The sequence below is a fragment of the Dacryopinax primogenitus genome (assembly GCF_000292625.1).
Source record: "Dacryopinax primogenitus strain DJM-731 SS1 chromosome Unknown DACRYscaffold_24, whole genome shotgun sequence".
Taxonomy (NCBI): Eukaryota; Fungi; Basidiomycota; class Dacrymycetes; order Dacrymycetales; family Dacrymycetaceae; genus Dacryopinax; species Dacryopinax primogenitus.
This window is the reverse complement of record NW_024467221.1, coordinates 442,412-454,290: the sequence shown is the minus strand read 5'-3', so window position 1 is coordinate 454,290 and position 11,879 is coordinate 442,412. Positions and strand designations below refer to the sequence as shown.

At 54.2% G+C, this 11,879-nt stretch overlaps 4 protein-coding genes across 4 annotated transcripts; all 4 read right to left on the bottom strand.

Annotated features, from left to right (window-relative positions):
• Positions 1-688: 688 nt before the first annotated feature.
• DACRYDRAFT_72536 (uncharacterized protein) lies at positions 689-1,614 on the bottom strand (the record flags this gene model as incomplete). Its single annotated transcript, XM_040775970.1, has 3 exons — positions 1,574-1,614; positions 1,188-1,523; positions 689-1,139 (listed from the first exon to the last, which is right to left on the bottom strand). Coding segments are annotated over exons 2-3 (672 nt in total), but the record flags the coding sequence as incomplete, so codon positions are not given.
• Positions 1,615-3,941: 2,327 nt separating this feature from the next.
• DACRYDRAFT_25306 (riboflavin synthase domain-like protein) lies at positions 3,942-6,535 on the bottom strand. The gene is made up of 11 exons (XM_040774112.1): positions 6,282-6,535; positions 5,939-6,213; positions 5,608-5,886; positions 5,423-5,550; positions 5,203-5,375; positions 5,000-5,149; positions 4,842-4,950; positions 4,648-4,794; positions 4,480-4,598; positions 4,320-4,414; positions 3,942-4,247 (listed from the first exon to the last, which is right to left on the bottom strand). The coding sequence occupies exons 1-11, from the start codon at positions 6,504-6,506 to the stop codon at positions 4,103-4,105; spliced, it is 1,845 nt and encodes a 614-aa protein (XP_040624098.1). The 5' UTR covers positions 6,507-6,535; the 3' UTR covers positions 3,942-4,102.
• Positions 6,536-9,159: 2,624 nt separating this feature from the next.
• On the bottom strand, positions 9,160-9,459 carry DACRYDRAFT_112151 (uncharacterized protein; the record flags this gene model as incomplete). The annotated part of the gene is made up of 1 exon (XM_040769352.1): positions 9,160-9,459. The coding sequence occupies one exon, from the start codon at positions 9,457-9,459 to the stop codon at positions 9,160-9,162; it is 300 nt and encodes a 99-aa protein (XP_040624097.1).
• DACRYDRAFT_102577 (arp2/3 complex 16 kda subunit) lies at positions 9,456-10,081 on the bottom strand (the record flags this gene model as incomplete). Its single annotated transcript, XM_040767643.1, has 3 exons — positions 9,456-9,752; positions 9,812-9,884; positions 9,930-10,081. The coding sequence occupies 3 exons, from the start codon at positions 10,079-10,081 to the stop codon at positions 9,510-9,512; spliced, it is 468 nt and encodes a 155-aa protein (XP_040624096.1). The 3' UTR covers positions 9,456-9,509.
• Positions 10,082-11,879: the final 1,798 nt, after the last annotated feature.

Sequence of the window (11,879 nt, the reverse complement as noted above, 5' to 3'; positions counted from 1 at the left end):
GTTCAGCATCGGACGAGTACGAGAAAACGGGTCACGAGCCGGAGTGGGAACACAAACAAGTATCATTTAGTCTACAGACATTGGCAGGAACAGGCAAGCCAGTGTTCATGTTCATGTTCGAGGTTGCCAGATGCCCAGGTTTTCGATGAGTTTGCGTAGGTAGGGGTTCTTGGACAGAGAGTACACAAGAGAGTCCGGGCGAGGTTGGGTCAGAGCAAGAAATAAAAGCGGAATTTTCGAAAGGTACAGAATGTACATCAGATCGGAGCGTTGCGTCGCTTCATAGGTTTACAACAGTCCTCCACGCGGCACGCGGGATCTAGCGGGCTCCAGCAGTCTGCGCCTCCCATGCGACTGTGCGCATTGAACTCGTTGGAATTGGCAGGCGGTGCGGAGGCGGTCCAGCGAGCGGGGGCAGGTGCCTCGTCAGTTCTTGGAAAGGGGGAAGAGCGGTGGGAGTGGGGTGGTGTCTTGCTGCCGGTCCAGGTGGTAAGTGACCGGTGACGATATTGATCGGGGGGAGATAACGATCGTGTGCTGAGGGGTGTTGGGGTGGTGGGGAGCGAGTAGGGACAGGGTAGGGTGCTGGACTCCTCGGAGGAGCAGAATAGCTCGGTGCGTAGGAGGAGGCGGGGTACGGTGTTGCCCGCGGGGAAGTTGGGCTGAGCGAGCTCGGTGCACCGGGATAGTAAGGTGCCTGATAGATAGGCGATGCAAAGGGTGACTGGCGAGAGGTGACTGGGGAACTCGCCCAAGGGGGTTCGATGCTGCTGCCTCGGTAGGTTGATGGGCTGGTCACTACGGGGCTTGTGGTCACTTCTGACCCTGCCTCATCCATATCTTCCGGCTCCATACTTCCAATACTGCGCCTGCGCCTCCTCAGGGTCTTCGCCGCGCTGAAGATGCCTGAGGGAACTTCGATAGTCCTAAACAGCGGGAAATGATCTGTCGTAGGGAGCTGTTTGTGGAACGGCCGCCTAAAGTAGGACGTGACGTGCCATTTTGCCGGCCGAGTACCGGGCTCTGCAGCCGGGTCGTGCACATATGCGCTGTACGTCTTCTTTGTAAGTCCATCTGGTTTGTCTGGGCGGTTCGAGCGACGGTAGGGGAACGTCGCTGCAGCAGGATCGTCGAGTCCTCTGCTCAGAGTCAGCGGTGTTACAGGATTGGAAGAGGCGACGACTGACCTTTCGCGCATCTCTTCAACGGTAAGCTGCTCCGCCTTTTCCTCATAGAGCAAGAACGGGTCGTTGCTCCTGCTCGGACTCCACTTGAGGCCGTCCGTCCATCTTTCCATTCCCTTCCCTCCTACACCTCGGGTTCCTGCCTCAGCCTCCTCCCATACGAAGACGGCACCAGGTTGAAGGAACCGGAGACGTTCGTGGGTGCTGAGACGATGGGTGACCATTGGGAGACGACTGGGAGGGAAAGGGTGAGGATGCGGCTACGGGTGGTGGGGGTGGGGACGCACCCTGAACGGACTGCCTCCATGACGACATGTGCGTCATGTTCGTTTCTGATGTCTGTATGGGGGATAAGATGCGCATATATGAAGGCTAGGGGGTGTGCTTACATAGTTGAGGGTGTGTTGGACTCTGCATGGCGTGGATGGGGAGTGGTGGGATGATGTCGGCGGTATGAGTTTATGGTTGGGAAGGGAGGACGAGGGATGTATGCCAAGGGGAGGTATGAAGGCGTGAGATGGAGATGGAGATGGGGGGAGGGAAAGGTGATGAACCCGTCGATGCATGGTCGGGGTATTTAAGGTGTGCTGAATAGGCACCAAGAGAGGGAGAGACAGGATAGACATGACAGGGATCACACGGAAGCACAGCGCATACACCCGGTCCTCCTCCTCCTCATCCTCTTCCTCTTCCCTCTCTTCCCCCTCTTCTTCCTCTATTCACTTTCACACACATCCATAATACAACAAAGGTAATTACACCACATCACCGCACAGCGCATACACAGTCCATTTCATACTCACATACCCATACAAGGTATGTCAAATGCAACAAATATGCGCCTACATCACATCGAGCTTATTCGTACCTCGTCCTGTCTAATCCCATAGCACATGCACAGACATTGTCAGAATAACACAGAATCTCCCTCTCACAGCGCATAACATCACTGGCAACCACACTCACACTCTCGCATCATGCATTCAAACCACACCGCCCTTCCCCACAAAAAAGGCAGTCACGAGGGGTTGGCAAAACAGCGTCCGCTGCAAAATACCCCGGTGGAGGTCTACGGCGCGGCCTCGCACAATCAATTGTCCGCTCGAGTCTCGCAGCATCAAGTGGTTCATCACTAGCAACAAGACCAATTCTACGCATATGCTGCTCTTCTTCTCCCTGAAGGAAGTATAACCGCGCCATCACACCGGTCTTCTGTTCCAGAACCCACCTCGTCCTCGAACACTGCCCACAGCCCCCGCGGCATTCTCCCACCCCCAGGCATGCACGTTGTTCCTATGTCCGACGACCTGGTCCTCCTCCTACCCCCGCGCTCTCCTCTCCTCTGGACCGAAAATTGTGCCATCCCATCTCGACCGACATCATCTGCTCTCTTCCCGCCGCCTCCACCACTCTCCAGGGCCTATCCCATTTGGGATACAGAGCGTCCATTTCCGGACATCTGCCCTCTCTTGCCCCGCCTCGGTCTATGCCAACAACCCCTTCTATAATTATCATCATCCTTTTGACAAGACCCACCGCTTGGCACCTGTCCATTTCCGTCCTCCTAGGAATACAGACTGATACGCACTGGCAACACGCAACTGCAATGCGCGATATGCCTCACCTCCATCTGATTGCACTTCCCTGTCTCGTAATCCAGCACGATTAGCGTCCCATCTGACCCCTCGTAACTGGATCGCGCATTCAATTCCCCGGATTCATCTTCCAACGCGCGACACAACATTTGATCCCTCTTGCCACCCCGCATCGGGCAGCGACGCGATTCGCCGAGCGGACATAGGCTCACACGAACAGACTTTCTCCCGTTCGGCAATGAGACAGCTTATGACCCAATCACACGCGCACCCCCGCCCTGCCCCTGGCTCCCAGAAAGCCTAATTTGGCCAAGTGTCCGACAATTAAGTTGGGCCACCGTCCACCCCTGCGTCCGGCTGACCGCGTGTCTACCCACGCCGCGTCACTGTACCCTTGGCGCCGTGCCCGGCTTCCATAGGGCTGGATTAGGAAATCGACAAACGACAGGAAGCTGGCACCGTTTTCCCTTCGACAGCAGCAAGCTTCCGTTATGCGTTATGCCCGGGCGGTTGCCGGCTGGCGCGGTCCCGAGCCTTTTTCATCAAACGCCGAAGCCCTCGCTCCTTCTATACCTTCTGGCGCGACGAGCGATACTTCGCCCCGTCGTCGCCTATTGTTGCTGCGGACGATGGATGAACAGTTATTACGGTAAGAGGACCTCTCGTTGTTTCCCGATGATGGCACCACCACCGGAGCTCTGCGGGCGCTGTGAGCCGGGTTACTCATCTCATCTCATAAATCCATGCCCGGCATCCTTCGCATTGGCGTAGGACGGCCAGTGGAGGTTCCGCCCACCCACCTCCATCAGGCGTAGCCGTCCGTCTGGGATCCTCAATATGGTTTCAGCAATTATTTTGATTCCCAAGACCGTTCCGGGGTTCAGAAAGCGCCCACGGCACCCAAAATGAAGCGCCACTGCATTCTTGTCAACCGACGTGTCCGCCAGAGCTTCTTCATACGTGGTCAACGTCCACCCGACGAATAAATATAAATATAGTTCAATCAGGGAAGCAGGAAGCCTAATAAAAGCCTGCGCTTATCCGCCTTCCAGTGCCATGCCTTAGGTACGCATTTGTCTCCCTTGTCCCTGGAAGCTCGGAAGTCTGTATGTCCTTATATGAACGCGCACATCTCGCAAATTCCATCTGCTTCGGTTCATCGATAGTATTCAGATCTAATTTCGATGGGGAAGAATACCGTGCCCGCGGACTGTACTGTATCGGCATCGATTGATGGACAATCACCTCGTCTGGCGTCCTGCATCACTGCACCCAATACTACATGTTGATGCTACTGGCAGTGGACGCGCTGCACGCGTCTATCTATGACCAACACTCTTCCTGCCAACGACCGGACATTTCCATTCGCTTAACATACTCCTTTGCCCCTTCCGCGGAGAGCTTGCCTTCTCCGGTCAGCACGGCTTCTACAGCTTGACGTACTGCCAGCGGCATCTTGTTGGAAGAGCTGCGAGAACTCAGTTAGCGATGTGATGTGCACGCGACGTCAACTTGACGAGACCGCCGAATCGGCGCTCACCCGGAAATAAGCACATAGCCTTTATGTTCATGTACAATCCTCCATACGCGCTCCGCGTCCTCGACGATCAGATTCTGGACGTATACTTTTCTGGGCTGGAGAAGCGTTTACCCGAATGCGTCAGACCATTTTCGCCACCTTCTATCTGAGAAGTCCTTGCCTGATCTCGCGAAGCTGCTATGCGGCACACCAGCTGCCCCTTGTTCTGATAAGCCATCCATTCCTCCTTGTAATGACAATCCGCGTCGAGGGACCGGCAACCGAAATAGAGGGTATTTTCTGAAAAATCATACACTTTGACCAGCCTTCCTCAAGAACACATACTTACCTTTTGACTTCTCCTGCTGGATTCGGTGCTCGATGAACGCACGCATAGGTGCGACACCGGTGCCCGGACCGACGAGAAGAATGGGCGTACTTGGTAGGGGAGGAAGGTGCATCGTCCCGGGCTCGAGCGCGATCTGGACAGCGTCGCCTACCCGGCTCTCAGCTAAGCACCGACCAAATCCAGGGACTGCCTACCTTCCTTCAACCTGGTCAACCACGTTGTACACACGCCTTTTCGGGGAGTCTTCAACCTCGTTTTGTATTGCACGATTGCTACGCAAAGATGAACCTGCCTGGGATGGCACTACCAAAACGGGTCAGAAGCACAGCACCACACGGTCCTGGCTGCGCACCTTGACTGAACTGGCAATCGAGAACTCTCGAGGGCGTATTTCGGGGAAGACATCAAATACGTAATCCTGAGGTATTTGGACAGAGCGAAATTCGGTCAGAACTTCGGCGATGGTTCGTCGTACACGGTGGCAGTACGCATATAGGTCATCCTAGTGACAATTCCTTATCAACCAGGAATGAGCTTGCCAGCGGCCAGGTTCACCTGCCCTTCAGGCGAGCAAAAATCTTGCAATTTCTCTATTTCAAGCTGGTCCGCAGTAAAATGAACGAGAGATTCGAAAAAGCTGCGCCGTGGCACGCCCAGAATATCCAGATAGCGCGTGAAGGCTATTCGAAGCGTCATGACCTCAGGCCAATCTTCCGGAATTGGCCGTTCTGAAGGAGATCAGCCTTCGCCATAATGCACAAATACGCCGACCGACCTAAATCGTTCGGCAAAGCCCGAAATGGCCTGTCAGCAACATCGGCCCAACCCATCCGCTCCATGAAATGCTGCACTTCGTCGGGATCATTTTCTGGGTGTAGGACGGCGATGTCTCCCGGAGAATAGCTATGGCAGAAACAGACTCAGAGTGAGGAACGACTGCCGCATGAGGCCATTACAAACCTGACATCGTCATGAAACTCAAACTCAATGTGCCTCACATCTTGATACCAATCCGACCTCGTCAATCTCCGGATACGTAACAAATTCGCGGGATGGGATCCCGGAAAGGAGAAGGGTACATTGGACAGCGGGAGCTCAGGACTGTCAACCCATTCCAACCGTACGCGTGGTGGGTAAAGGTAGTCCTTCGGTACAACCTCAACTCCGGGCGGAAGTGGATACATTGCTAAAAGCACTCGGAACAGACCGTCGATCCATGGATCGAAAGCGCCGTCAATCCTACGATCATTGCCCTTTCAGCGAGTTGCGCCATAAACACAACAATACTTACCCAAGGTAGTGCTGATCATCCGCATCCCCCCTCTCCCAAATCTCGCGAGCACCCAGACTCTGCAACCTCCGTTGAAGCTTCTTCGAAGCCCAATTGTAGCGTGCGTAGCTCGAGTCACCCAACCCGAATACAGCAAAGTCCATGCCGTCGAACAGATCTACGGGCAGGTCGGCTCGCAAGAGCGTCTTCCAGAGCTTTGTCATATTACGTGGCTCGACGCCCTGCCCACTTGTGGAGCACACGAAGATGACGAGCGGTTCTTCGATCAGAGTCGCCTACAATCAAGCTTATAGTCGGAAGACTCAAACGACGGGCAAGCGTGGTGCCATGGAATTCTGCTCACGATGTCGTATGCATCCATCGAAATAACCCTCGCCTTGAAGTGGTGCCTTCGCGCATCTCTGCCCACCCGCTCTGCCACGTCCTGTGCGTTCCCAGACTCTGATCCGTACAGCACCAGCAGTGTCCTTCCATCGCTCGTTTCATCAGGTTGTTCGCGAGAAATCATGCTAGTCACTGCGCCGTCCTTGAGCGTGAGGTTCCTTAGAAGGGGAGGCTCCACGCTCATGTTGCGTGAGGACGGAAGACAGCGAGGTGGGAGTGACAGAGATGGTGGAATCAGGCAGCAAGACCCTTCGGAGGTATTCGGCGTTTATCTCCACCAGGCGCTTACATGCTCCGCGGACACAAGTCTCTTTTTTTTCGCAATGGTTGTTCACGTTGCTTGTAAACAGACCACCTCCATGCTTTGGACGACCAAACTCCGACAAGTCCTAGATTATAGACTTGCGACTCTGTTAGCTGATTTCCAGTCTGCGTACATTGCCAAGACTAGCCGCTTTCCCGAGCATCACCCGGCCGGTTCTATGTGCCATTTCGTCTCAAACACGAGGCAATGTCGCGGCGGATTTCTCTCGTTTGACTCCTGAATTCCTGCCTCCTCAAGATGTATTTGCATGACATGACTGCCTCTTGACGTGCGGCTGTATCTTCTGGCGTCATGGTGCACCACTTTCATTCGGTATTGGAATGTCGACATCCATGTCGCTCCTAGGGATTGCGAGGACTCGACGAGATCCTGCTTGGCATTGGTAGCCTACAACTAGCAATCACGAGCTGCGCAATATCCTTGGATTTACGTGCGTCCCTCTTCCTTGACGTAGCCATACGTATGCATGTCGTCAAGATGCAAGCGCGTGTTCGTTTAGCAGCGCTGTTGGGCCGACACTGGTTTGCTTTGAGCATATTGTCTTATCCTGGGACTCGCCATACCTACAATAGCTGTAAAGAAGACTATCACGCAAAGAGAAAAGGATCCTATATCGGGCAAGTCGGAAAACGCTGCCGGTATATCTGCGGAAGGCCAGAATGTTTATTTGCTGTCACGGATATTGTCTCCTTGTCGAGCCATAGACGTCGAATGGGTTTGAAGGTGCTATCTGGCGGGTGGCTTCTCTTCACGAGCTGACGAAGCGGCGTGTTCAGCGGACCGATCTACCATCTCTTTCTTCTGACGTCGGACCCTGACAACCCTATGAATGCTGGCAAATTTCCGAAAAGGCGTCTTCTCGGACCCTGCGGCTCGACCACCATGACTCAATTCAAATCTGGTCTCTGCCATTTCCATAAAGGGGATTGTGTAACCTGGTTCTGCAGGTTCGAGGGTCGCCTCTTATGGCAAGTTCGGAACCACTCTATATGGCCACCGCTAACACCGACGAAGAAACATCGCTTGCCGGTGACGACTTCCAGTGACATTTTCTGGGTTTTCCAGCGCTTCGGCTGCTGATCGCAATCGCTCCTGGTCTTCTTGTGCTTCTTATGAATTACTACAGATGAAGAGGCGCTGAGTGATTCTATTCGGAGACTTGCTACGTTGTCGAACGATTCGATGGGTCAGTACGAATGCTGAATCTTGTGCTTCCTGTCTTCCATCGGTTTCGGACGGCCTAATCGAGGGCTGAGCAGCGGTGTTTCTCCGACATTCGTAGCATGGTGTATCACATGTTGCGCATTACACATCGTATCAACATGCCTGGACCTCGTGGTATGATGCACTCGAGGGCCTGTTGTGTCCGCGGCCCTCATCCAGGGGGGCACGATCCTTTCTCCACATTCTTTTCAACCTTATTTCGCAACAAGTAAGCAAAAGTCATCAAGGTGCTCAACGCCACACGCGTGATTCGTCTCTTTTTTTTGCCTAAGCTGGCCGGAGCCGCTCCTTTCAGGAACACGCTTTGGCTTCCTGAACTCAATGGTGCACCGCGGGAAGTTGTTCCTACCAGTATGGTGTGTGGTCCGCGGGTAGCTTAACAATCCAACAAATGCGGTATGTTCCTCGACCTGTACGCGTCTTCAGCTCCAGTACCCTGCATCAACCCTGGTTGCAACGAGATCTGCAATCCTTTTCGTGGACCGATCTGTGGAGCGAGCGAATAACGGGCGTTGACCCCCACCCCGCTCAGGCGAGATGAGAGTCCACCTAGGCGACTTGTCGGACCCTCATCCCTGGCCGTAACCTGCTCAATGATATATAACCGGAATCACAGGCAGGTCTAGCACGAACCTGACAATGTCCAGCTTTCCGCACAGTCGGGCCAGCACGCACCTGCAGGATGAGGCGCCGGATGACGCGTGCGCGTGCGCGTCTCCACGGGAAGCACTGGTGGTCTGCCGTTTCCCGGGGTGGAAATCTCTCTTCTGGCCTGTTCATCCGTCCCTTGGAACAGGCGGGAATGGGTGCTGGGTGGGCGGCACGACATTTAACCTTCCACCGGATAAAGCGATGGGGCGGCGCTAGCACTGGCAGGTGCATTATCAGAATGCGATCAGGCTGTCGTCACTCGACGCACGGCCATGTCTTTATTTGCCAAGTCGCGTTGACGTCGTTTCGATCGAAGGGGGTAGTTAGGAGGAAATAAACGGGGATCCCGACAATGCCCTATCTCGCTTTCCTCGAGGTATCGCCGGGCCTCATACGAGGGGACGACGGATCTGGGTCTGAGATAACTTGTGCTGGAATTAGACGGGACGGGACGGGCTGTGATGGGGTGAGTAATTGAGTCGGGCTGTCTGGGCTCAAAAAAGCAATGTCGGCCGAGGAAGGGAGGGATTGCCAGAATACGTACGCGGTGAGCTGTGGTTAGCAGATACGCGGCAAAGGTCGGGCAACGGTTGGACGAATGATCTGCATTGGAAGGCAGGATCCTGACAGCGGACGACTAGGTGTGGGGAGGGGAGAGACGCCGAAGAACCGGCCTGGGAACTGGTGTGGTTGTCCATCGGATGGGCACGTTGGGATTGGGTAGGGGGCTCAAGCGAGCGATGGGTTGTTCAGGAGGTGTAGGACGGTGCTCTCTCTGTACTGCCTTGGCCCTTGGTGACGGACTGCGCGCGACGTAGTCCTGCAGCTGGCTAGGTAGCCAGTTGGAGGAGTATCCTTCGATGCACGGCGGTAGATATACGTGGTTGATGATACCGAGGGCGAGAGAGGGCGTTGGAGAGCAGGAGGAAGGTTCCATGATGTTATATTCTCGTCTGGGAAGATGGATGCTCCCATCTCCTCTACCGCTCACACCGTCCTCCTATCAGTCATAACCCTAACGATACACCCAACACCAGCGACCTCCGTAAGCCTCTCATGCCACCCGAGCAAGACGCTCCCATTCACCTCCTCCCCGAGGCTGGCCATGCCCTTGTACAGGTACTTCATGAGCGTGTCTTGTTGTTCCTCCGAGAGGGCGCGAACGAGTGTGGGGATGTCGGAAGTTTTGGTGCTATTGAGTATGAGGAGGAGTGTGCTGAGCGTTTGTGCCTGCGTTGGGGAGAAAGGGTTATGGATGAGCTGGGGAAAGGAGCTGGAGAAAACCACACCTTTGCTTCGTCTACTCCCTCACCATACGCAGGCCGATCCAGCACAGTCACCAACGCACCTGCCACATCACCCCTTATCACATCAACTTGTATCCTCCCCGTCCAAAGTGCGACTGACCTGCTCAAGCTGCCTTGCACTGAAGAACTCCTCTGCTGCGCGTCTGCCTGTACTTGTGCGGGTGAACGAGGATCGGGGTCGTACAGCTCCGAGGGGAGTAGGACGTCTTCATCATACTGATCGATGTTTATTCTGCGGAAATGTGTATCCATCTGAGCAATGTTGGATATCGATTGATGAATAGTGCCGCCAGTTAGGGCACAGGCCACTTCGGCTTAGGAGTCTGCAACGTAGTTGTCCCAGACTTTGGGCAGGGTGAATTTCATTCGTAAATATGCACAGTAACAAAGGAAGAAAAGGTTGAGACCAGCTGAAGAGCATGTGTGGGGCTATGCGTCCGATTTATATTTTCGGGGTGGACGACCACCAATATGTTTCACAATGTTAATGCTGCCACACCTCCTGGGACTGAACGGCGTCCAGCCCTGCCGTATGATTGATACTTTCCGACAATCTCGAATCTCCCTTTGGAACCAATATGTACCCAGTTACTAATAGTCGTGTGCTGATGCTGGAGCGCAATTACTACTACATACCATTGATCCTCGGGAGAGCCGCTGTGATCGTCGTTCAAGATATGACCCACCTTTCTGTAGGCTGCCTTCCCTCCGTGTCTTCTCTTGCTCCCACCTCCACTGCCCATCCAGTACGCTATCCATGCTCGTATTCTCGCCATCTCCCGCTCTGCGAACAGTTGCCGCCGATGGGACCAGGGGGTTGGGGGGATGCGAGTAGGGAATCGTCAGATCTGAGGCTGGGGGGCGCATGCGCCTTGCGTACACTGACCGCGTGGAGCCAGTGCGCATATCCCGGTATGAATCAAAGTCGAAGAACTGTGCCAGTCAGCCCCTTCCCCGACCCCAATATAAAAGTAGCACTCACGGTAAACTTGACCCCATCCACGTGCGTCTCCCTGTGCGGCCACACTCTGGCAAGAAGATCCCAGCAGGACCAGTCCGAATCCCAGACCTAGCTCCCCCTGTCCTCGCTCGGCTCTCTCGCATATGGCGGATGGACGACCTCGAGCTGCCCTACTTCGTGGGCAGTGTCAGAGGGTGTGGCGGTTGCGGTGTGGTGCATTAACTGGATGACATCCCGCAGCACGCAGATACGTAGATACATAAATCTGCCCCCGTGTCCAGAAGCCGGAAACAGATGCGAAAGGGTCACCCCGTTCCCGCAGGCTGTACGTTGAGAACACGCAGATTCATAAATCTGCGTGATCACGTGAGCATTGCTTCCGGGAGAGCACGCGGAGGCTGCGCCACTAGCACTCATGCATACATGATGTGTACATATGCATCATGTATGCATCTCCTGTCTCTTCCCACATTCCCCCTGATATCATCTAAAACTCCCCACTGCTTCACTTCTAATAATGGCTGATTCACTGATGCTGAATGCACTGAAACAGCTTCTTCATGGATCTCTCATGGCTGAGTACATGAACAATGACATTGCTGTCCAGATCATCTCCTATACGGAGTTGATTGACAACAATGCTAATCTGCTGGACCCACCCTTTATCTGGTATGCCCAATCCCCTATTCAGGATGTGCCCTACTGATGATTTGCACAGCCTGATGGTCAGTGATGGACACAATGTGCTGAACAATTGTGTGGCTGGCCAGTATCTTGTCCCCAAACTGCACCACAGCAAGTTCAAGAACCTCAACATTGTCCACATTTGGGGGGCTCAGAGATGGGTGGCCAACAGTCAGTAAGCATGTTAAGTTAGCCTGTGCAGCCTCAACTTTCCTGACTTCCTAAAAGGATCTCTCTGATCATCACCGATATGATGAGATGGCACTTCCCTGGCCACCTCATCAACACACCCTCCATCATCCCAGGTTGGCAGGATGTGAATGACTGTCAGGGCACCAGCTCATTGCTTGGTCAAGAGACATGACTAAGCCTTTATGACACGGAAGTAGCTGGTATACCTTGGCA

Excerpts from the sequence above, each read along its gene's own strand:
- DACRYDRAFT_25306 (XM_040774112.1), bottom strand. The coding sequence starts at position 6,506 with ATGAGCGTGGAGCCTCCCCTTCTAAGGAACCTCACGCTCAAGGACGGC. Across the intron at positions 5,150-5,202 it reads TTTGCTCGCCTGAAGGGCAG|GATGACCTATATGCGTACTG; the intron begins GTGAACCTGGCC and ends AATTGTCACTAG. Across the intron at positions 4,795-4,841 it reads GTTGACCAGGTTGAAGGAAG|GCGACGCTGTCCAGATCGCG; the intron begins GTAGGCAGTCCC and ends AGAGCCGGGTAG.